The sequence below is a fragment of the Callithrix jacchus genome, chromosome 1 (genome assembly GCF_049354715.1).
Source record: "Callithrix jacchus isolate 240 chromosome 1, calJac240_pri, whole genome shotgun sequence".
Taxonomy (NCBI): Eukaryota; Metazoa; Chordata; class Mammalia; order Primates; family Cebidae; genus Callithrix; species Callithrix jacchus.
The window spans coordinates 66,554,477-66,579,060 of NC_133502.1; the positions used below are offsets into that span (position 1 = coordinate 66,554,477).

General features: G+C 43.9%; 2 protein-coding genes across 3 annotated transcripts in view; both read right to left on the reverse strand.

Annotated features, from left to right (window-relative positions):
• SETDB2 (SET domain bifurcated histone lysine methyltransferase 2) overlaps nucleotides 1-3,788 on the reverse strand; it is a 67,742-nt gene extending 63,954 nt beyond the window's left edge. Inside the window, exon 1 of the mRNA XM_035297837.3 lies at nucleotides 3,728-3,788. The gene's annotated coding sequence lies outside the window, so the exon portion shown is untranslated. The remainder of the gene's footprint in view (nucleotides 1-3,727) is intronic.
• Nucleotides 3,789-6,909: 3,121 nt separating this feature from the next.
• Nucleotides 6,910-24,584, reverse strand: part of CAB39L (calcium binding protein 39 like) — a 103,171-nt gene continuing 85,496 nt past the window's right edge. For both annotated transcript variants that reach the window (XM_078360214.1, XM_035297878.3), the window contains one exon: nucleotides 6,910-9,491. In XM_078360214.1, the coding sequence (XP_078216340.1) occupies nucleotides 9,312-9,491 (180 nt within the window). In that variant the 3' untranslated portion in view covers nucleotides 6,910-9,311. The remainder of the gene's footprint in view (nucleotides 9,492-24,584) is intronic.

Genomic DNA, 24,584 nt, shown 5'->3' on the forward strand with positions numbered 1-24,584 from the left:
CCAGGCTGGTTTCAAACTCCTGGGCTCAAGCAATCTTCCCACCTTAGCCTCCCAAAATGCTGGGATTACAGGCAGGAGCCACTACTCCCAGCCCCTATTTGCATCTTAAAGCAGCCACTCCAGCCTTAGTGTGGAATGGAGGGAGGAATAAGGGAATTGGATGGCTGCTGGTTGGTTCAAAATGAGAAATGATAAAGGTCTAAGGTGACATCTGAAGGGAATAACGGAGGGGACAGAGAATTGTAAGTGAGCTCAGCAGAAAGAGGGCAGAGTGACAGGACAGAATGGCAGGCGCCACTGGCAGGAGGGGAGGGGAAGGAAAGGGAGGGTCACCTAGAAGATGTGATGGGGCCCAGGGGGTGAGGAAAGAAAGATGCAAGTGAAATTATGCTTTATAAAGAATGAGTCACACATTCACTCATGAGAGAGCATTTACTATGTCGCAGACACTGGGCCAGACCCTGGTGATACATTCATAAGGGAAACAGACATTGCCCCTGCCCTGGAGGTTTGCACCCTACTGGAGAGGCAGCTGGTATTTTGGGTAAGAGGATTCTGTGTTGGGCCTGGGAAACCCAGAAGTGGGTATTTAAGCTGAGAGAGCAAGGATGAGAACAAGAAGCAGCCAGTGAAGAAAGCGGGGAAGACTATTCTCAGCGGAAGGAATGGTGTCAGGGAAGGCCCTTAGGGAGGAATGGAAAAGCAGCCAGACTGGCTGGACTTGCTGTGGGAGGAAGGTACAGCCGGATCCTGTGGGTCCTGTGTGCTTTAAGGACAGTGGCCAGGGCTTTGGGTTTGATTCCGAGCAAGGGAAGCCACTGGAGGGTTTGGGGGCAGGAAAGAACCATGACCAGATGTGACCTATGAAAAAATCACTTTGGATGATTGCAGAGATGGGGTGCAGTCCAGGTGGGGGCTGTGCCGATGCAGACAGCTGCTCAGATGTGATGTAAGTCTAAGAAGCAGAAATGCTGATGGATTGAGAGGTGAGAGGCAGAGAGGACTCACGTGCCTTCCTGGGTTTCTGACATGAACAACTGGGGGTATTTCAGAACCTGGAGCCACAGAGGTAGGAGCCACAGGCAGGCACACACAGACCACAGACCTGAAGGTTTGGAGGAAGATGGGGAGATGGAGAGGAGATGTGCAGGAGACTGAGCCCAGGCACAGTGGTACTCGGCTGTGAGGTGGAGGAGGCTGAGCAGAGAGGGCACCGGAGCATGAGGTTGCCTGGGCAGCAGGAGAGGAGAGGGCCTGGAGAAGAGGCCATCAGCTCTGTCACCTGCTGCTGAGGGATCAGACGAGCACAGGAAATTGCCACTGGATATGGTGACTCTGAGGCCTTGGAGAGCCCTGGGAAGAGCATCTTCCAAGGAGGTGGGGAAGCTAGGGATGGGTGAGTTGTGGGGTGCATCACAGGTGAGGAGGCACAGCCCACTCATGGAGAAATTGGAGAAGTTTCGCCCTGAAGGAGTGCAGAGACATGGAAGAGGGGCTGTAGGGGCAGCTAAGAGATAAAAGGTGTTTTTTTGATGGGTGACACATGTCTTGAGCGGGAACTACCAGAAAACTTGGGAGGACATTAGAAGAGCCAAGACTCAAGAGGAGAATTGAAGGTGCAAGGGAAACTATCACACCTGCCTTGCCGTGGTCCTCTCATCTGGGTTCCCGTTCCCTGCCATCCTAGCCTGTTTGAGTGCTACACCTTGATTCTGATGGGCACAGCATATTGACAACTGAACAAAGCCACTCAGCTTGGAAATGGTCCCTCGTCAAGGTGAAGGGCACGGCTGGTGCCGCCAGATGCCGCTGGGCAGCTGCAGGCACGCCCTCTTCCTTCCTCCCACACCCTCAGCACAGAGCCTCATTCATCCAGGCCAGCAGGTCACAGCCATGGGAATGTCATGCTTAGTTCCCCGGGGAAAAGGGCAGAGGCTTTTCTGCCCTCCACAGAAGGAACCAGTCTGCAGTTAGGGCCTTGCCCCTTTCCCCCAAGAGTCCCGTGATTATATAAGCATCATCTGTCATTGATGCTGGGGTCCTGGCCAAGACCTCCCAATGTGGGGCTGGGGTGAACAGCGAGGCCCTGGCCTGGAGTTCAACCACGCTTTGTCCTAATGGCACTTTATAAAAACACTGTCAGCCTGGTTTCTGGGATAACAGGGTTACAAGCCTCTGAATGACTAGCTGTGGCCCTCAGAACTAACTGGATCAAATGCAGACTTTGGGATGATATTAAGTGCACCCAGGCTGGGTGGAGACCTAGACAAAGCATGAGCACTGCCACCGAGAAAGGACATGGGGCCTGTGGAGTCCCCCTGCTGCCCAGCTGCCCCCACACCCCAGATTGAGGTGGGATGTAGGTTTCAGATGAGGTTAAAATACAAATGGAGGAGGTGGAAGGGTGGATGGGTCCCGAGATTTGAATCACAGTGAGGAATGGATCACTTCCTCTTCACTCAGAATCCAGCTGCTCCCTAAATCTCAGCAATCCCAGCTGTCTAAATCTCAGTGACCCCCAAATGGGTGCCTCTAGCCCACATCTTTCTTGAGCTCCAGACTCATTTGTCCAGTGGCTGCCTGGACATCACTGCACCATGTCTCCAGGCACAGGATATGAGTGTGCCTCTGCGCCCCCCCCCCCCGCCCCCGTCTCGGGCTCCCTATATTGGCTGAGCATGTTACCTTCTACTCAGGCCTGTGTCCTCCAGAAATGGTGCAGCTGCGCCTGATCAATAGTAAGTCCTAAGTATCTCCCAAGTTCTATGGCTGCTACTTCTGGGTTCTGGGTTCTGGGTTTGAATCCTGCAGCACCATCTGCTTGCTGTTTAATTGGGTAAGCAACCCTCTCAGTCTGTTTCCACACCTGTAATATTGGGATTGTGTAAGATGTCAGAATCAGAATGGAGTCATTTTTGTTAACAACAAATCCTGACAAATAGAGACAAGGGAAGGCCATGAAGAGAAAGATTCTCGTGCATAAATGCCTGATGACAAAAACTACCACGGAAGACTTGAAAACCACAACCTTGCACAAAAAATGCTTCTAGGAGGACACCCAGTACCTGCCTGTCCAGCCTTGGACTGGCATCCCTCCTGCAATAGACCCTTGTAACCAAGGATGGTTACTTCAAAGCAATGATGTCATCCTCACTTTCCCTTTAAAAACCTCTGTGTTCCTTCACTTCCCTGAAGGCACACGTGCTTTTTACTATGGCAGGCACACTCCAGTTGCAGTGCCCTACTCCTGAATAAACACTTTGTTTGAGAGCCCCTCTCTGGTCGTTATTTAGGTTGACAGGATAATCACAGTAAGTGCTCCATAAGGTGGTTCTGAGGACTGATGTTAATACTCTAAAGCATCTAGAGAGGGACTGACTGACGGCAGGCAGAGTTGAGTCCGGCCTCGCTGCTCCCCGCAGGCGCCCATCAACCCGCCCTCCCTCATCGTCCCCCCTCCAGGGCGTCCCGCCCAGACACGCAGGTGGTCACCGCGCTTCCTGAATAAACGCCAGCGCCTTAATGATGGCGTCAGACCTTTAGCTGGGCATTCAAGTCTCTCTCCCGCCCCCCTCACATTCCCACATGCCCTGGACGCAGGCGCCCTCGCCGCGTCATTTTCCAGCCGCGCTTCGTGCCCCCGCCCTCCCTGCAGTGGGAATCTCTAGCTCTGGTGACTGGGCTAACGTGGGCGCACCCAATCTGCCCGGCACGTCACCTACTTTACCTCGTTGGTTCCCACGACGATCCCCTGAGTCTGGTCCTCTTTGGCTGTTTCCCGGAAGCTCGGTGATTCTCTAGATGGAACAGCTAGCCGTGGAGCCAGGATTTCAGTCCGGGTGCGGCCGTCCCCAAAGTCCATGTGGTTCCAGTTACTCCACACAAGCCTCTCATGAGTAGATGACATTTCAGAGGAAAAAGGGGTCTGAGGTTTACCGAGATAGGAAAGGATGGGAGGAGGGTGTATGTCAGCATCTGCCCAGGGCAGAACACGTGGGGGCATCTGCCTGTGTCTGTTTTACTAAGCATGAACGAGTTTCCACAATTCGCTCTCCGACAGCTGAGGTGATGAACTAGGGTTGGTTCCAAGGGCAACCCTAGTTCAGCTGTGAGGGGAGGTGAACTGGGGTGGAGCCGGTGTGGTCACAGTGGGCTAGCATTGTCAGAGACCTCTGGCTCCCCTTGCTGTCAGGGGTCCCCATTCCCTGCACCTCCTTCTTCAGCTTTGCCACTGTGGGTCCAGCCCCGGGGCTCTGCACTGAAGGATGCTGCCCTTCTGTAGGTCCCCCACATCCTGAGGGTCGGCAGTGGGGTCTGCTCTTCCTCCCGGGCTCCTCACCTCCCATCTATCCTCCCTTCTCTGCTGACTCAGCCCAAGGCCAGCTGCAGGGACCGACTTACAAAGTCCTCTGACCCCCCAGCTCCCAGGGTTACATGAGGCCTACAGTCATCCTGGTGTGTCACTCCATGTCCTGTCTCAGGATCCATCCCTAACCAGCAAGGAACATGAGTTCAACAGATGTTAAATGAATGAATAAATGGGTACTTGAATAAATATTTTGGCTATTTTATAGCGTCAAGTATCAGACCTAAAACTAAACGTGATCCTATTTTTCTAACCTTCCCTAAAGGATAAATGATTAACGTATATTGCAACATGTTCTCCCAGAGGAGCCCCATGATCACAGCATTTTAAGGTAACACAGATGGCTCTCAATGGAGTGATTAAATTACATCTACGTTACATTAGTCGGTGATAAAAGCGTTGTGACTTTTTGCGTGTTTTGATGGTGACTTTATTTTAGAGTATTGTAACTGTGTATTCTCCTCCCTGAGGAGGAAGTGGGGAGGAAAGGCAGGGATGCTGGCAGGTATTGGATGTGCATCCACCATGAACTTCAGCCTCTGTAGCCCATGGGTGCTGGGCCACTGGGAAATGGTGGAATAGCTGGCTGAGTGGCAATTGCTCCTGTCAGGAAATGTAAGCTAATATTATGTCCAACTGAAAAAGGAAGCCAAGAAAACAAAAGCAGATGCAGAATGGCAATCTGAAAAAAAATTGTTTTATATTTTATTATTTAATTTTATTTTGTACAGATGAAGCCTCACTATGTTGCCGAGGCTTGTCTCAGACTCCTGGGCTCAAGCAATCCCGATCTGCCTTACCTGTGCCCCCATCCCCTTCCTCCACCTCCCAAAGTGCCCTTGGATTAGAGGCATGAGCCACTGCCCCCACTGCAATCTGAAATTAATGCCTGTGTCAAGTTGAGAGACTGCTCAAAATATTGGAGAAGTTCAAGACTGAATGTCCCTATGCTACACAGAGGTCTAATGAGATCTTCCAAACATCAACCAACCAAGTGAAGTTACCCCCTTGAATGAATCTAACTTTCAAAATCTTTCCGCCAAGTTAACCTTTAGCACTGCACTGGCATCCAGGATTCCTTTTCCTGTGGAGGCCGTGAGGAGATGAATTTATCTGTGCGGGGGTGGAGAGCTGAAGAACAGGCGGAGGGGCCTGGATTTGCAGCCTGGTTTCCAAAGATGTGGACCTTGGGGTCAGCCCTGGCTCTAAATCCTGGCTCTGTGGCCAGCTGTCTGATCTGGAGGGCGTTACTCACCCTCTCTGTGGTCCAAGTTTCCCTCCGTCAGGTGGAGGCTTGAGTGAAATGTTTGTACGGGCTTAGTGCAGACCAGGCCAAACACTCAGCTTTGCTCTGCTTTCATCATGGCCGCTATATAACAGCAGTCTCCATGCTTCAAAAATGAAATCACACCTTGTTCACATCCATCTTCAATCTTTTCAGTCTTTTTAGGTAGACTAAGTCTAGCTTTTCAGGGTCTCCCAATAGTATATATCTCAGACCTTTATCCAACTATAAGCCCCCAATCAAATATCCAAAACCTTCCTGAAAGAACACCCAGGCAGAGATGGTTCTTGTTCATGCCACATGTATGATATTCTTTTGGATAAAATGATAAACAAGTAAAAGACATAAAATCTTAATCTCCTCTAATATAATAGACCAGCAAGATTTGTAAATCTATTTTGAAACAACTATCTTTTCACATTAAAAATGATTCCAGGAATGTGTGTCTCATTTTCCTTCACATTACTACAATCACTTTCAGGTCTTGGGTAATTTCTCGACTGTGCTATGGCTCCAGCAGCTGTGTCTCATGGGAAATGCAGACACACTAGTCTGGCTGGTGATGGGGGATGTGGAAAGCTCACAGCCCCTCCTTGGACAGCCAGCCACATTGCTCCCCCAGAGCCATCAAAGGAGGCCCACCCATGAGGCTGAGGGTCTGGGACATTTCCAAGGGGTGGGTGCTCCTGAGTGTTTTCTCCAGGAGCAACCCTAACTTCTGGGCAGACGCCTGGCTCCAGCCAAGATCCTTGTCCAAGAACATCATGATCTCAGTCCCTGCTGGCCTCATGCTAGGACCCTCCCAGCTGGGGAGCCTCCCAGGCAGCAGTGGGGGAGAGTTCCACATGGTGTCTGATGCCCTGGACTGTCCCTAGTTCACAGCCTTGATAATAAAGGTGAGAGAGAGAACAGGAATTTGGCCTTGGGCCACTGTGGGTTTGTATCTAGGGTATCCCACACAAGATCTGGGATTGTTCAACCACTCAGAACCTCAGTGTCCTCAATTATAAAACAGGAAAGACCCCTAGGTATGGGAAGCGTCAACAGTGGGATGTGTAGATTTAGTGCTTGGTAGGTGCTGCCTGGTCAGTGGTGGTTAGTGTTGCTTGGACGATGGGATGGGAGCAGGGTCACTGGTTGGTGGGGCATACAGGAAGGTATGCTGGGGCCCTGGGGCAGCAGAAAGCTTTCCCTGCCTGTAACAGTGCCAAGAACAAACAGCTCCACAACACGCAATGGAATGAAACCAACCAAGGAGTGTGTGGTACCTTTTATTTAGTCAGTCTTTATTTAAACATGTGCTTTTGAAATCGCTAAATATGACCTTTTCAGAATTCAATTCTCACAGTATTTACAGTGAACTTTGTGCAAACAAATCTGACTGTGAGCTTCCTGCTCTCCCTTTCACACTAATAACTTACAAATTCAGATTACAACAAAACCCCAGACTCTAGTTTTCTGTTTGAAAGGTACTGAGCTGGATAATGGGTTGCTAGGAAAGAGCTAAGGCAAGTCCAAAGGAAATAAAATGTTTTCTTTATCAGAAAATAATAATAACAAGACCTTGCTCTCCAAAGGAAAACATATGTCCCAAGATGTTGTGGAGTAGTATTCAGCAACCAAATACATTTCCAATGCTATTTATTTCCCCTTCATTTTTTTTATATTTATACTCATCTCTTAGTTAAATAAGCAAAACCAGAAAAGTGCAATTCGAAGGGACTCTAGACTATCAGGGAGTATTATAAAAATAATCTGGGCTGGGTGCAGTGGCTCACACCTGGAATCCCAGCACTTTGGGAGGCTGAGGCAGGCAGATCACCTAAGGTCAGAAGTTCAAGACTAGCCTAACCATCATGGAGAAGCCCTATCTCTACTAAAAATGCAAAAATTAGCCAGGCTTGGTGGTGGGTGCTTGTAATCCCAGCTACTCAGGAGGCCAAGGCAGGAGAATTGCTTGAACCTGGGAGGCAGAGGTTGTAGTGAGCTGAGATTGCACCACTGCACTCCAGCCTGGGCAACAAGAGTGAGACTCAGTCTCAATTAAAAAAAAAAAAGGTATCTGACTTCAATGACTAAAGAGTATGGGTCATCAAGCTGCCAGCTGCCCCCGACGTGGGCACTGGTCAGAGAGGCCACAGCTGCCGGAACCTGCATCAGGGCCCATGCCTGGCAAGGAAGAAACACGCACCTGGGCCTAGCCAAGGGCAGTGCCCTGCCTGGTAATTCTTTAAGTACAAAATCTACAAAGGGGACCAATCCTGGAGAACGCATTTCTCTTCCCCTCTCTGGCAGAGAAATATCTGGCTGAAGAAAAAGTACACAACACACAAGTATTGTAAAAAGGGAGGGTTCCTGTGGAAGGCAGTGACTCATGATTTAGAAACTGAAGTATAAAGAATACAGCTCAACAATTGTGCCTTGAATGTCTTGTAAAATATCGCTTTAAAATCCCATTTTAGATGCTTGATGTCTGAAATGAAACCATGGTCTTTTAAAATATTTTTGATTCCATGCCTTTTTATAAGTAAGATGAATTAACACCTCCATCATGCTAGTTGTAAGAGATTATTCAGGACCAAAGTTGTATAGGTTTTCTATGTTTTCACTAAAGACTGTGATGAGCAATGATAGAATGACAGCTTATTAGAAAACAAACTGAAAAAAAGTATGGATTGATTTGAGAATTTTTTCATGCATGAATCATTTGGAGAAATGATTATATCCTATGGTTATATCCTCCTACTGATAAAAGTTCCCCTCTGAGACTCCTGAACCCACGGTTTTGTGCCTGCTGGGCATCCCACTATGGTGATTCCTGCTCTAAAACACACTCACTGCAGGAAGCATTCACCCATGACAATTATGAAGGAACTGTTTTGTCTCTCACTCAACCTCTGGAAGTCAATATGGAACAGCCGTGACTCTCTCCAGAGCCATGTGTTTGCAGTTCTCCAGTGAGTGGGTCACACCCCATGGGTCCCCTATTCTTCGGGACCCTTGTTGATCCATCCTGTTCCCATTCAGTTGCTTGTTTGCTCAGCTGAATGTGGGAGGTGTGGGGGCCAAGCTGAGGAGCTGGGATGGAATGCAGGACAGGGAGTGAGGGGAGATCGAGCTGAGAGGGGCCACTGGATCCCGAGAGGTGTGGACGCATGATTTCAGTTCAAAGACACTGGGCAGAAACGAAGGACACACAATAACTGAAAACATTAATGTTACTTTCTGGGATCTCTCGGTGCGTTGAGTCATCTGTGTGTCTACCTACAGATGGGCAAAGCACTTTCCCACTCCGGCACCATTCCCGGTTCTACCCTGAGAACTCGGTCCTCCGTGAGGAGTTGGTGATGCCTGTCCTTTGAGCTCCCATTTAGTGGCTCATGGTGACCAGAGGCTCACGTCTGCAAGTTAAAATTGCTTTTATCAACATCTACTACAATGGCTCTGATTTCACATAAATAATCACAGACTTGATTAAAATGAATATATTATTCTAGGTTATTTTTTTTTCCATTCAAATGTTTATATTCTGTCTACCCAGAACAATTAAAACAGAAAAAACAGGCACCTCCAAAGTCTTCCCAAGAATGATGGCTTTGAAATGACATGTACAAACTGGACAAATGAGACGAATGACTGTGATGGGCGCCGGGGAGCTTGTTAAGGGGCTGTTTTCTTCAAGTCTCGGATCTGCTTAATCAAGTAGTTCTTCTCGTCAGTGAACTGCTCATCATCCGTCCTTTCTTTTTGGAAGCTGCTCAGAAACTCAATGAGTTTGGGCTGATTTTTTAACAGAATCTCCACAATAGGCTGTGTTTTGTGAGGACTGGCCACAAACACCTGAAACAAAAAGAAACAAATACTTAGGACAGGAGTGCTGTCCAGAAACACGCTGCTATTCGTGTTTCATGAGTGACCGATATTATTAATGCAGAGAAACCCCTGATTCTAATTCTCAGTGAGGGTGATCAATACAGTCACGTGCCACATAATGATGTTTCAGTCAACCATGGACCACATATACAACTGTGGTTCCATAGACCATAATGGAAATGAAAAATTCCGATCACCGTGTGGCATAGCTCCACGCATGTGCTCCTGTGTCTGGGTGATGCTGTTGTAAACAAACCTACTGCCCGGCCAGTCACATAAAATTCAAGCCCATACAAGTGTGCATGGTGCATAATACTTGATAATCAATGACAACGGTACTGGTTTATATATTTACTATACCATACTTCTAATCGTTATTTTAGAGTATACTCCTACTAATTAAACAAAAAGCTGTTAAACAGCCTCAGGCAGATCCTTCAGGAGGTATCTAGAAGACGGCATTGCTATCAGGAGGTGACTGCTCCATGGGTGTTATGGCCCTTCCAGGGGGACAAGATGTGGAGGTGGAAACAGTGGAGGCCGAGACTAATGTGTTTGTGTCTTAGTCTTTAACAAAAAAGTTTAAGAAGTAAAAAGTGAAGAACTATAAACCTAGACAAAAGCTTATAGAATAAGAATGTAAAGAAAGAAAATATTTTTGGACAGCTCTATGATGTGTTCGTTTTAAGCTAAGTGTTACTGCAAGAGTCAAAACATTTTAAAAGATTAAAAAATAAACTTTTTATAAAAGTAAAAAGTTACAATAAGCTAAGGTTATTTTTATGTATGTATTTATTTGAGACAGGGTCTCGCTCTATGGCCCAGGCTGAAGTGCAGTGGCGCCATCATCCTCGCTGCAGCCTGGGATGCCTGGGCTCAAGTGATCCTCCTGCCTCAGCCTCCCCAGTAGGAAGGACTACAAGTGCATGCCACTACACGTGACTAATTAATTTTTTTTTTTTGTAGAGACAGGGTCTCACTATGATTGCCAAGGCTGGTCTCGAACTCCTGGTCTTGAACTCCTGGTCTCAAGCAATCCTTCCACCTCAGCCTCCTAAAGCTGTGGGATTATAGGCCTGAGCCACCATGCCTGGCCCTAAGGTCATCTTATTATTAAAAAAAGAAAAAACATTTAAGAAATCAATTTAGTGCAGTCTAAGCAGTTTTTATGAAGTCTACAGTAGTGTTGGGTAACGTCCTAGGCCTTCACATTCACTCACCACCCACTCACTCACTCTCCCAGAGCAACTTCCAGTCCTGCAAGCTCCATGCATGGTAAGTGCCCTATACAGGTGTACCATTTTTTCTCTTTTATACCATATTTTTAATGTATTTTTTCTATGTTTAGATACCCAAATACTGCAGTATTCAGCACAGTAACATGCTGTATAGGTGTGTGCTCTAGGCGCAATACCCTGTATTACATAGCCCATCTTACGTAGCCCGTATTACATAGCCTAGGTGTGTGGGAGGCTCCACCTTCCAGGTCTGTGTAAATGCGCTCTGTGATGTTCCTGCAAGGACGATATCACCTAGAGAGCGCTGTTCTCAGAACCACTCCCGCTAGTAAATGCCGCAGGCCTGCACTTCACCTTTCCTATCAGTCTCTTTAGTCACTAGCTAGGAGTATGTGGGAACTACATAGGAACATTCAAACTTTTACTTTGTTTTACTTTCAAATAGTTGTTAACTATAAAATAACAACAAATACCAGTATACTCACCTCATAAATTGAATACATTTTGCCATTGTGCTTCAAGTGTCTCTTTTTAAAGAAAGAACACGTTTTATAAATGGAACCAAACCCTCACCTTCCACCTTTTCTCTTCCCCCGCAGCAGTGTGCCACCATCTCCGGGCACATTTTAATGCCTATCCTCCCACTACAGAGATACGTAAACATAAACGACATATAGTATTTCAGTAAGCTTATGGTTTTTAAATTTTTTTTTTTTTTTTTTTTGAGATGGTGTTTCACTGTTGTTGCCCAGGCTGGAGTGCAATGGTGTGCTCTCGGCTCACTACAACCTTCACCTCCTGGGTTCAAGTGATTCTCCTGCCTCAGCCTCCTGAGTAGCTGGGATTACAGGCATGTGCCACCATACCCATCTAATTTTGTGGTTTTAGTAGAGACGAGGTTTCTCCATGTTGGTCAGGCTGGTCTTGAACCGACCTCAGGTGATCTGCCCACCTCGGTCTCCCAAAGTGTTGGGATTATAGATGTGAGTCACCTTGCCCAGCCCCATAATTTATTTTTTGAACGCATATCATTACCTGGTTCAAAATTCAAAAAGGACTAATATGAATAGTCCTCCTCTCACCTTCCCTCCCTGTAGGTCACCAATGTCACTGTTTGTCACGATGTAAAGCTTTAAAAATTACAACTGCCCAGGTCCTACTTCCTAGAGATTCTAACTCAGACTCAGCAGGTCTGCAGTGGATGTCTGGCATTCTGTACTTCTATGAAGTTCCACAGAGATTCTTATGAGAACTCCTGGTGGAAGCCATGATCTGATACTGACTGGTGCACTATTCTGTAATAGACACACTCCTTAGTTACTGCTACGTATATGACTAAATGACCAGAATGGAGAGCCCTACAGAACTCTCTGGTGTGATGCTCTGGCCTCTTGCCTCTGCCTGGCACTCCCTCTGCCCACCTCATCCCTGTCACATAGCTGCACAGTGCCCAACTCTACAGGGAACACACTATGAAAGGGCTTTATGGAGCAGTGGGGGTTACATGGCTAAGCCCTTAGGGTTCCTTGGCCCTAGCAAGTGTGGGGAAGGAGAAAACTGCACTAGGATGTTGAATTCCAATGCGGGGAATACAAGGCTGCCGAGGATCCTATCCCAGGAGGTGGTGATGAGATTACATTTCCAGGTTTGGAACAGGAAGGCTCGTGGTGTAGGCAGCATGAGAGCTAGTCCATGAGTCAGGCAGGGAATGTTTACAAGTGGTGGTGAGAAGAGCAGCATTCCAGGAATACCGAATTGTCCCAGTGCAGCTCTGAAGTGGGCAGGACAGGACGTGGGAGCAACAGTAAGAATGAGTAAGGGAACATGGTAGCTAAGGCGGCACCAGCTCTTGGACCTGGGTTCAAATTCCAGTTCTCCTACAGGTTAGCAGTGTATCCACCAGCAAAGTTTTGTTATCTAGAAATAAAAGGACCTCTGCCTGTCTGGGTGGACAGACTATGCTGGAGAACATCAGCACAAGTAAGTCTCCTGAAAGTCTTCTGTTGCTGCTGTGTGTAGGGACTCGTGCTTGCTGGAGGCAAAGTGCCTGACCAGAATTCAAGGCCTTACCACTGCCCCATCACCCTAATTCTGGTCAACTGTACACACGACCATGGGCTGCCAGTTCATAGCCCTCCAAGCTGGTTGTCTTCACTCACAGGGCTGTTTCACACTCATTGAACACTCCACTCTCACGACAGCCCTGAAGTATAAGAGCTTTAGCCTCATATATTAATAAGGAGACAGGATTAGTCATGTTAATAAACTTGACTGCATAGTATTATGGTTAACAGCACAGACTCAGAAGCACACATCTTGGGCCCAAATCCTAGTACCAGCTCTTATTAGCTATATGATCCTACAAAACTTGTTTATCTCTCTGTACCTCAGTTTCTTCATCTGGAAAATGGGATGATGACAGTACCGACATGCCGTTAGATAACTCTAAGGCTTAATGAGAACAGGATATGTATTCTACTCCATGCTTTCGAATGGTGCATCATATCTGTGATATAAATATGATATATAAATTCTTCATGTTTCTGTTCTTTCCATCAAAGATCATGAGCTCACTTACCCAGCAAACGCTAAGGAGTTCAGAGCCCTCTCTGGGAACACTGCACGTCCCTGGGGTCTTGAGCGGCTCATGATGAGACAGTCTCTTGCAGCCCACATGGCTTACTTACAGCAGGCCCACCCCTCAGCCAGGCCAAGGGACCCACAACAGGGAAGGAAAAAGGTCTCCTAAGCTTCCGCTTGGTGGGTCTACAGCCGTGAGGTGACAAGAAGGAACTGATCTTTGACCTTCTGGGTTGTAAAGTATCCTACGATACTTTACAACAAATTAGACAACCTAGACGATGACATGGCCAGATTCCTAGAAACATGCAGACTCCCCAACTGACTCAAGAAGAAACAGAGTCTGCAGACCTCTAACAGGAGATTGAATCAGTAATCAAAAACTTCCAACAATAGCAACAACAAAAGACCAGAACCAGATGGCTTCACTAATAACTTCTACCTAACATCTTAAGAAGAATTAACACAAATCTCTCTCAAATTCTTCTGAAAAATAGAAGATACAGGAATACTTCCTAACTTATTCTATGAGGCCAGTATTACCCAAATACCAAAGCCAGAGAAAAACAACACAAAAACTACATATCAGTATTCCTTATGAATAAAACTGTAAAAAAATCATTAACAAAATACTAGCAAGCCAAGCCCAGCTGTATATTAAAAGAATTCTATACCATGACCAAGTGGGATTTACTCCAGAAATACAAGGGTTCAACATAAGAAAATCAATCAATGTAACATACCACATGTACTGGGTTAAATTGTGTTCCCCAAAAAGATATGTTCAAGTCCTAATTCTCAGTATCTGTGAACGTGATTTTATTTGGAAATACAGACTCTCTTTACATATATACTCAAGATGAGGTCAAAACTGGCTTAGGGCGAGCTGTAATCCAATGACTGGTGAACTTTGGACACAGAGACACTTAGGGATATAGAGGAGAACCCCATGTGAAGATGGAGACAGGGATGCGTTTATAAGCCAAGGAGCACCAAGGATTTCTGGCAACCACCCACCAGAAGCTGGGAGAGAAGCAAGGAAAGATTCTCCCTGAGAGCCTCTAAAAGAAACCAATGCTGCCAGCACCTTATTTTGGATTTCTGGCCTCCAGAACTGTGTTTTCTGTCGTTTTAAGCCACTTGGTCTGTGGTTACTTTGCTATGACAGCCCTAGAAAACAAGTGTACCATGTTAGCAGAATGTAGGGAAACCACATGGTCTTCTCAATTGATATAGAAAAAGAGTTTGATAAAATTCAACATCTTTTCATGATAAAAACACTGAACATATAGGTTGGGTGTGGTGGCTCATGCCTCTAAATGCTTTGGGAAGCTGAGGTGGTTGTATCGCTTGTGCCTAGATGTTTAAGATCAGCCTGGGCAACGTGGTGAAACCTTGTCTCTACAAAAAATACAAAAATTAGCCAGGTGCAGTAGTGCACACCTGTAGTCCCCACTACTCAGGAAGCTGAGGTGGGAGGATCTACTGAGCCTTGGAGGTTGAGGCTGCAGTGAGCTGTGATGGTGCCACCACACTCCCACCTGGGCAACAGAGTGAGATGCTGTCTCAAAAAATAAACAAACCACCACCAACAAAAAACTCAACATAGGACAACTGGATATTCATATGCAAAAGATGAAGCTGAGCCCTTATCTTACTCTAAATAAAAAAATAACTCAAAATCAATCAAAGACCTAAGTATAAGAGCGAATAAAAATTTCACAGGAAAATGTAGGGTATATTTTCACGTTGAATTTGACAATGGTTTCTTAGATATGACATCAAAAATACAAACAACAAAAGAATAAATAGGTAAACTGAACTTCACCAAAATTGAAAACTTTTGTGTATCAAACGATACTACATAGAATGGGAGAAAATATTTGTAAATCATGTATCTGATCAGTGTCTTTTATCTGGGATATATAAAAACATCTTACAACTTACAAAAACAACAACAAAACCCATTCTAAAAAGGGGAAAAGAACTTGAACAGACATTTCTCCAAAAAAGATATAAAAATGGCCAATAAGCACATTTTTAAATCCTCAAAATCATTGGTCATTATGGAAATGCAAGTCAAAATCACAATGAGATACCACTTCACACCCACTAGTATGGCTGCAAAAAAAAAACGAAACAAAAACTTGACAGTAACAAGTGTTGCAAAGATGGATGGAGAGAAATTGGAACCCTGGGCCAGGAATGATGGCTCATGCCTGTAATCCCAACACTTTGGGAGGGTAATGTGGGAGGATCACTTGAGCATAGGAGTTCAAGTTCAGAACCAGCCTGAGCAACACAGCAAGATCCTGTCTCTACAAAAAATTAAAATATTACTTGGGTATGGTGGTGCACATCATAGTTCCAGCTGCTCAGGAGGCTGATGCAGTAGGATTGCTTGAGCCTGGGAAGCTGAGGTTGCAGTGAACCGTGATCACACCACTGCACTCCAGCCTGGGTGACAGAGCAAGACTCTGTCTCAAAAAAAGAAAAGAAAAGAAAAGAAATTGTTGCTGGTGGGAATATAAAATGACACAGCCTCTGTGGAAAATCGGCTGCTCCTCAGTAAGTTCAACAATGAATTACCATATTACTGAGCAACTCCTTTCCTAAAAATGGAACATGTTCAAATAAAAACTTGTATACTGGGGATCACAGCAGCACAATTTGCAATAGCCAAAAGGTGCAAACAACCCAAATATCCATCAACTGATGAATGTATGAACAAATTTGTGGTATACCCATGCAATGGAATATTACATGGCCAGTTAAACAAATGAAGTACTGGGCCAGGCGCAGTGGCTCACACCTGTAATCCCAGCACTCTGGGAGGTGGAGGCAGGTAGATAACTTGAGATCAGGAGTTCGTGACCAGCCTGGCCAATATAGTGTAATGCTGTCTCTACTAAAAATACAAAAATTGGCTGGTGTGGTGGCAGATGCCTGTAATCCCAGCTACTCAGGAGGCTGAGGCAGAAGAATCCCTTGAACCTGGGAGGTGGAGATTGCAGTGAGCCAAGAGCATGCTGTTGCACTCCAGCCTGGTGACCCAGTGAGACCCTGCCTCAAAAAAACAAAAAATAAATAAAAGATTGAAGTGCTATGGATCATGCTACAACATAAATGAACCTCGAAAACAGTATATGAACAAGACACCACACAAAGTGCCACACACTGTATGATTCCATTTATATAAAATATCCAGGCCGGGTGCAGTGGCTCATGCCTGGCATCTCAGCACTTTGGGAGGCTAAGGTGGGTGAATCGCCTGAGGTTAGGAGTTTGAGACCAGCCTGGCCAACATGGTGAAACACTGTCTCTACTAAAAATACAAAAATTAGCCAGGCTTGGTGGCAGGCGCTTATAATCCCAGCTACTCAAGAGGTTGAGGCAGGAGAACCACTTAAACCTGGGAGAGGAAGTTTGCAGTAAGCCAAGACTGTGCCACTGCACTCCAGCATGGGTGATACAGTGAGACCCTATCTCAAAATAAAAAAATTAAAAAAAAATCCAGAATAGGCAGATCCATGGAGCCAGAAAGCAGACTAATGACTGCCAGGGGATGGGGATGAGGGGCAATGGGAGTGACTGTTTACTGAGTACAGGGCTTCCCTTTGGGATGATAAAATGTTCTGGAACTAGATGTCGGTGATAGTTGTACAAGATCATAAACATATTAAATGTTACTACATTGTACACTTTAAAATGGTTAATGCTGAATTTTATGTTATGTGAATTTTACCACAAAAAACTAAAATTGTTACTTATATTTAAAAAAGAAACTCCAGGCTTGTTTATACAAACTGCCTGACGTTTATGTGATACCTATCTGAAATGTGTGACTTCTCTGGTTACCATTTGTTTACAAGGGAGTTGCTGTGAAGTTTTAGCTAAAAATTGCCTGGAATTTTGTGGTGACTACATAAATAACTCATGACAGTCTAAAAAAAAGATTAAATATAACAGACAAACTGAGCTTATGTTGCAATCCAAAATAAATGTGAAATTTACAGAAATTTGCAGACAGGCATCATTGGTTCAATTCCACTGAATTCATCCACTGTACCATAAACCTAAGGAAAATGCTAAGTTTGTTCCCAAGTTTTAAATTTTTGCTTGTTTTTACTTTTTATGGCTTCTGAACTCTGCCACCTCTAAAGGTAGTTGCTAATTAGAATCAGCTAATGCAATAGTGCATGATTCCCTTGGGGCAGCAGGGACACTAGTCAACCCACTGATCATAAGAAACACACTTCTAATTCAAGATATGGGGAACCAAGTCTTTTGAATATTATGTCCAGGATAGAAATTTTTTTGGTTATCTCTGTTGTCCCTATTTTTAAAAGAATGTAATTTTCAAACCACCCCCAAACAAATGACACTACCCATGACTTCTCCTTTTAGAATAATGCTTTATTGCCTGTATCCCTAAGTTTACATAACATGCCTGAGAGATGTGATTTATGGAGTTCTCAGGCATGGTGAGAGGAAGGCAAATATCATGACCACAACTCAAATATTTTTAGTTTAGAAGACTGAAAATACTGTGCTCTCCATTTTAAAACTGAATCCATTTCATGGTAAATAAAATATCTACATCTTACATATCCATTAATTTCATTCAAATTCTATTTTGCCACCAGGGATTGAGCCAGACAAGGTATGGGGAGGTTAATCGTCTGCATTGCTGACCTCACTGCCTTTGATGCATGCTGCAAGCCTGGAATGTTTTGTATACGCTCCTGTTACAGTTACATGAAAGTTACTCCAAGCAAAATCCCTCCCTGTTGAACTGTCAAATAAGGCACCCGTATCCTTATTCATATGACTACACATCTGAGTAATAATTTAGAATATTTTGACACAATACTTGCTAGTACTGATCAGAGACAATTAACTTTTTGCTGTTTAGGAAAAGACTTGATCCTTAAATTTGGAAGCTGGTTGGGTGTCTGTGAGCATCACTGGGCTCACAACAGGATTAGAGCAGACCCCACTACACATCAATGGAGGAAGAAAAACCCTGGGAAGGAAGTGAGTGGTGGAGGCCAGCAGCCTGAAAGTACAGGATGCTCTACAAACCTCTAGAATCTCTTGAAATCTTCCTCCTCACTGCCAGCACTCCTACCATCACTCTGATCACATAAGTGATACATGTGGAAAACTAGGGAAATAAAGAAAAGCATAAAGAATAAAGTAAAAACAAAAAACACTGACATAATTCCTCCACCCAGAGATAACCACTGTGAATATCTGATGTATGTACTTTCAGCATTTTTTTCTTGTGCACATATCTATTTGTAGAAAAATTTTAAACAAAACTGGGATGACATTCTGTACATAATAATTTGTAACCTATTTTTCCCTTAATAATGTGTTTTTAAATTTAATTGTATTTTTTATTGCATTTTAGGTTTTAGGGTACATGTGAAGAACATGTAAGATTGTTGCATAGGTCCACACATAGTAGTGTGGTTTGCTGCCTTCCTCCCCATCACCTATATCTGGCATTTATCCCCATGTTATCCCTCCCACCTCCCCACCCCCTGCTGTCCCTCCTCTACTCCCCCCTCACAGATCCCAGTGTGTTTTTAATGCTTGTAGATTCTTCTTACATTACATAGGATGATCGTCATTTAAAAAATATAGATATCACTCTAGATTCCTCCTCTCTGGGCAGGGCATCTCTGAAAGAAAGGCAGAAGCCCCAGTCTGGGGCTTATAGATAAAACTCCCGTCTCCATGAGACAGGGCACCTGAAGGAAGGGGTGGCTGTGGGCACAGCTTCAGCAGACTTAAACCTTCCTGCCTGCTGGCTCTGAAGAGAGCAGCAGATCTCCCAGCACAGTGCTCAAGCTCTGCTAAGGAACAGACTGCCTCCTCAGGTGGGTTCCTGACCCCCATGCCTCCCGACTGGGAGACACCTACCATCAGGGGTCGACAGGCACCTCATACAGGAGAGCTCTGGCTGGAATCTGGCAGGTACCCCTCTAGGATCAAGCTTCCAGAGGAAGGAACAGGCAGCAATCTGCTGTTCGGCAATGTCCGCTAGTGATAACCAGCCAAACAGGGTCTGGAGGGGACCCTCAGCAAACTCCAGCAGACCTGCAGCAGAGGGGCCTGTTAGAAGGAAAACCAGCAAACAGAAAGGAATAGCATCAACATCAACAAAAGGACATCTACACAGAAACCCCATCTGAAGGTCACCAACATCAAAGACCAAAGGTAAATAAATCCACAAAGATGAGGAAAACCTAGCGCAAAAAGGCTGAAAATTCCAGAAACCAGAATGCCTCTTCTCCTCCAAAGGATCACAACTCCTCATCAGCAAGGAAACAAAACTAGATGGAGAATGAATTTGACAAATTGACAGAAGTAGGTTTCAGAAGGTGGGTAATAACAAACTCCTCCAAGCTAAAGGAGCATGTTCTAACCCAATGCAAGGAAGTGAAGAACCTTGAAAAAATGTTAGATGAATTGCTAACTAAAATAACCAGTTTAGAGAAGAACATAAATAACCTGATACAGCTGAAAAACACAGCACGAGAACTTTGTGAAGCATACACATGTATCAATAGCTGGATCAGTCAAGTGGAAGAAAGTATATCAGAGATTGAAGATCAACTTACTGAAATAAAGCATGAAGACAAGATTAGAAAAAAAGAATGAAAAGTAACAAACAAAGCCTCCAAGAAATATGAATTATGTGAAAAGACCAAACCTGTGTTTGACTGGTGTACCTGAAAGTGACAGGGAGAATGGAACCAAGCTGGAAAACCCTCTTCAGGAGATTACCCAGGAGAACTTCTCTAACCTAACAAGACAAGCCAACATTCAAATTCAGGAATACAGAGACCACCACAAAGATAGTCCTTGAGAAGAGCATCCCCAAGACACATAATTGTGACATCACCAAAGTTGAAATGAAGGAAATGTTAAGGGCAGCCAGAAGGAAGGCCGGGTTACCCACAAAGGGAAGCCCATCAGACTAACAGCAGATCTCTTGGTGGAAACCCTACAAGCCAGAAGACAGTGGGGGTCAATATTCAACATTCTTAAAGAAAAGGATTTTCGGCCAGGTGTGGTGGCTCATAAGTGTAATCTCAGCACTTTGGGAGACCAAGGCAAGCAGATCATGAGGTCAGGAGTTCGAGACCAGCCTGACCAACATGGTGAAACCCTGTCTCTACTACAAATGCAAAAATTGGCCAGGCATGGTGGTGCGTGCCTATAATCCCAGCTACTGAGGGGGCTGAGGCAGGAGAATAACTTGAACCTGGAAGGCAGAGGTTGCAGTGAGCTGAGATCACGCCACTGCACTCCAATCTGGGTGACAGAGTGAGACTTTGTCTCAAAAAAAAAAAGAAAAGAAAAGGATTTTCAACCCAGAAATTTCATATTTAGTCAAACTAAGTTTTATAAGCAAAGGAGAAATAAAATCCTTTACAGGCAAGCAAATGCTGAGAGATTTCATTGCTACCAGGTCTGCCTTACAAGAGCTCCTGAAGGAAGCACTAAATAAGGAAAGGAAAAACCAGTACCAGACACTGCAAAAACATACCAAATTGTAAAGACCATCGACACTATGAAGAAACTGCATCAACTAATGGGCAACATAACCAGCTAGCATCATAATCACAGAATCAAATTCACACGTAACAATATTAACCTTAAATACAAATGGGCCAAATGCCCCAATTAAAAGACATAGACTGGCAAATTGGATACAGAGTCAAGACCCATCAGTGTGCTGTATTCAGGAGACTCATCTCCTGCCTATGCAGACACACATAGGCTCAAAATAAAAGGGATGGAGGAAGATTTACCAAGCAAATGAAAAGCAAAAAAAAAAGCAGGGTTGCAATCCTAGTCTCCGATAAAACAGACTTTAAACCAACAAAGATCGAAAAAGACAAAGAAGGGCATTACATAATGGTAAATGGATCAATGCAACAAGAAGAGCTAACTATCCTAAATATACATGCACTCAATAAAGGAGCACCCATATTCATAAAGCAAGTTCTCAGAGACTAACAAAGAGACTTAGACTTCCACACAATAATGGTGGGAGACTTTAACACCGCACTGTCAATATTAGACAGATCAATGATACAGAAAATTAACAAGGATATTCAGGACTTGAACTCAGTTCTGGACCAAGTGGAACTAATAGACATCTACAGAACTTTCCACCCCAAATTAACAGAATATACATTATTCTCAGCACCAAACCACACTTATTCTAAAACTGACCACATAAGTAAAATACTCCTCAGCAAAAGAACGGAAATCATAGCAAACAGTCTCTCAGACCACAGCACAATCAAATTAGAACTCAGGATTAAGAAACTCAAAACTTCAAAACTACATGGAAACTGAACAACCTGCTCCTGAATGACTACTGGGTAAATAACAAAATGAAGGCAGAATGAAGGCAGAAATAAATAAAGTTCTTTGAAACCAATGAGAACAAAGACACAAAGTACCAGAATCTCTGGGACACAGCTAAAGCAGTGTTTAGAGGGAAATTTATAGCACTAAATGCCCACAGGAGAAAGCAGGAAAGATCTAAAATTGACACCCTAACATCATAATTAAATAAACTAGAGATGCAAGAGCAAACAAATTCAAAAGCTAGCAGATGACAAGAAATAACCAAGATCACAGCAGAACTGAAGGAGATAGGGACACACACACAAAAAAAATTCAAAAAAATCAATGAATCCAGGAGCTGGTTTTTTGAAAAGATCAACAAAATAAATAGACCACTAGCCAGACTAATAAAGAACAAAAGAGAGAAGAATCAAATAGACACAATAAAAAATGATAAAGGGATATCACCACCAATCCCACAGAAATAGAAACTACCATCAGAGAATACTATGAACATCTCTACGCAAATAAACTAGAAAATCTAGAAAAAATGGATAAATTCCTGGTCACATACACCCTCCCAAGACTAAATCAGGAAGAAGTTGAATCCCTGAGTAGACCAATAACAAGTTCTGAAATTGAGGCATCAATTAATAGCCTACCAACCAAAAAAAGTCCAGGACCAGATGGATTCACAGCCGAATTCTACCAGAGGTACAAAGAGGAGCTGATACCATTCCTTCTAAAACTATTCCAAACAATAGAAAAAGAGGAAATCCTCCCTAACTCATTTTATGAAGCCAGCATCATCCTGATACCAAAACCTGGCAGAAACACAACAAAAAAGAAAATTTCAGGCCAATATCCCTGATGAACATCGATGCGAAAATCCTCAATAAAATACTGGCAAACTGAATCCAGCAGTCATCAAAAAGCTTATCCACCAATATCAAGTCAGCTTTATCCCTGGAATGCAAGGCTTGTTCAACATATGCAAATCAATAAATGTAATCCATTTATTATTATGTAATCACATAAACAGAACCAATGGCAAAAATCACATGATTATCTCAATAGATGCAGAAAAGGTCTTCGATAAAACCCAACACTCCTTCATGTTAAAAACTCTCAATAAAGCAGGTATTGATGGAATGTATCTCAAAATAATAAGAACTACTAATGACAGACCCACAGCCAGTGTCATACTGAATGGACAAAAGCTGAAAGCATTCTCTTTGAAAACTGGCACAAGACAGGATGCCCTCTCTCACCACTCCTATTTGACATAGTATTGCAAGTTCTGGCCAGGGCAATTAGGCAACAGAAAGAAATAAAGGGTATTCATACAGGAAAAGAGGATGTCAAATTGTCTCTGTTTGCAGATGACATGATTGTATATTTAGAAAACCCCATCATCTCAGCCCAAAATCTCCTTAAGCTGATAAACAACTTCAGCAAAGTCTCAGGATACAAAATCAATGTGCAAAAATCACAAGCATTTGTATACACCAATAATAGACAGAGATCCAAATCATGAGTGAATTCCCATTCACAATTGCTACAAAGAGGAAAAAATGCCTAGGAACACAACTTACAAAGAATGTAAGGACCTCTTCAAGGAGAGCTACAAACCCAAATACAAACAAATGGACAAACATTTCATGCTCGTGGACAGGAAGAATCAATATTGTGCAAATGGCCATACTGCCCAAAGTAATGTAGAGATTCAATGCTACCCCCATCAAGCTACCACTGACTTTCTTCACAGAATTATAAAAAACTTTAAATTTCATATGGAACCGAAAAAGAGCCTGTATAGCCAAGGCAATCTGCATCATGCTATCTGACTTCAAAGTATACTGCAAGGCTACAGTAATCAAAACAGCATGATACTGGTACCGAAACAGATATATGACCAATGGAACAGAACACAGGCCTCAGAAGTAATGCCACACATCTACAACCATCTGATCTTTGACAAACCTGACAAAACAAGCAATGGGGAAAGGATTCCCTATTTAATAAATGGTGTTGGAAAAACTGGGTAGCCATATAAGGAAAACTGAAACTGGACCCCTTCCTTACACCTTATACAAGATGGATTAAAGACTTAAATGTAAGACCTAAAACCATAAAAACCTTAAAAGAAAACCTAGGCAATACCATTCAGAACATAGGCATGGGCAAAGACCTCATGACTAAAACACCAAAAGCAATGGCAACAAAAGCCAAAGTTGACAAATGGGATCTAATTAAACTAAAGAGCTTCTGCACAGCAAAAGAAACTATCATCAGAGTGAACAGGCAACCTACAGAATGGGAGAATATTTCTGCAATCTATCCATCTGACAAAAGGCTAACATCCAGAATCTACAACTAACTTAAATTTACAAGAAAAAACAACCCCATCAAAAAGTGGGCAAAGGCTATGAACAGACAGTTCTCAAAAGAAGACATTTATGTGTCCAACAAACATATGCAAAAAAGCTCATCATCACTGGTCATTAGAGAAATGCAAATCAAAACCACAATGAGATACCACCTCACACCAGTTAGAATGGTGATCATTAAAAAGTCAGGAAACAACTGATGTTGGAGAGGATGTGGAAAAATAAGAATGCTTTTACACTGTTGGTGGGAGTGTAAATTAGTTCAACCATTGTGGAAGACAGCATGGCAATTCCTCAAGGATCTAGGACCAGAAATACCATTTGAACCAGCAATCCCATTACTGGGTATATGCCCAAAGGATTATAAATCATTTTACTATAAAGACACATACACACATATGTTTATTTGCTTCACAATAGCAAAGACTTGGAATGAACCCAAATGCTCAGCAAATGATAGACTGGATAAAGAAAAT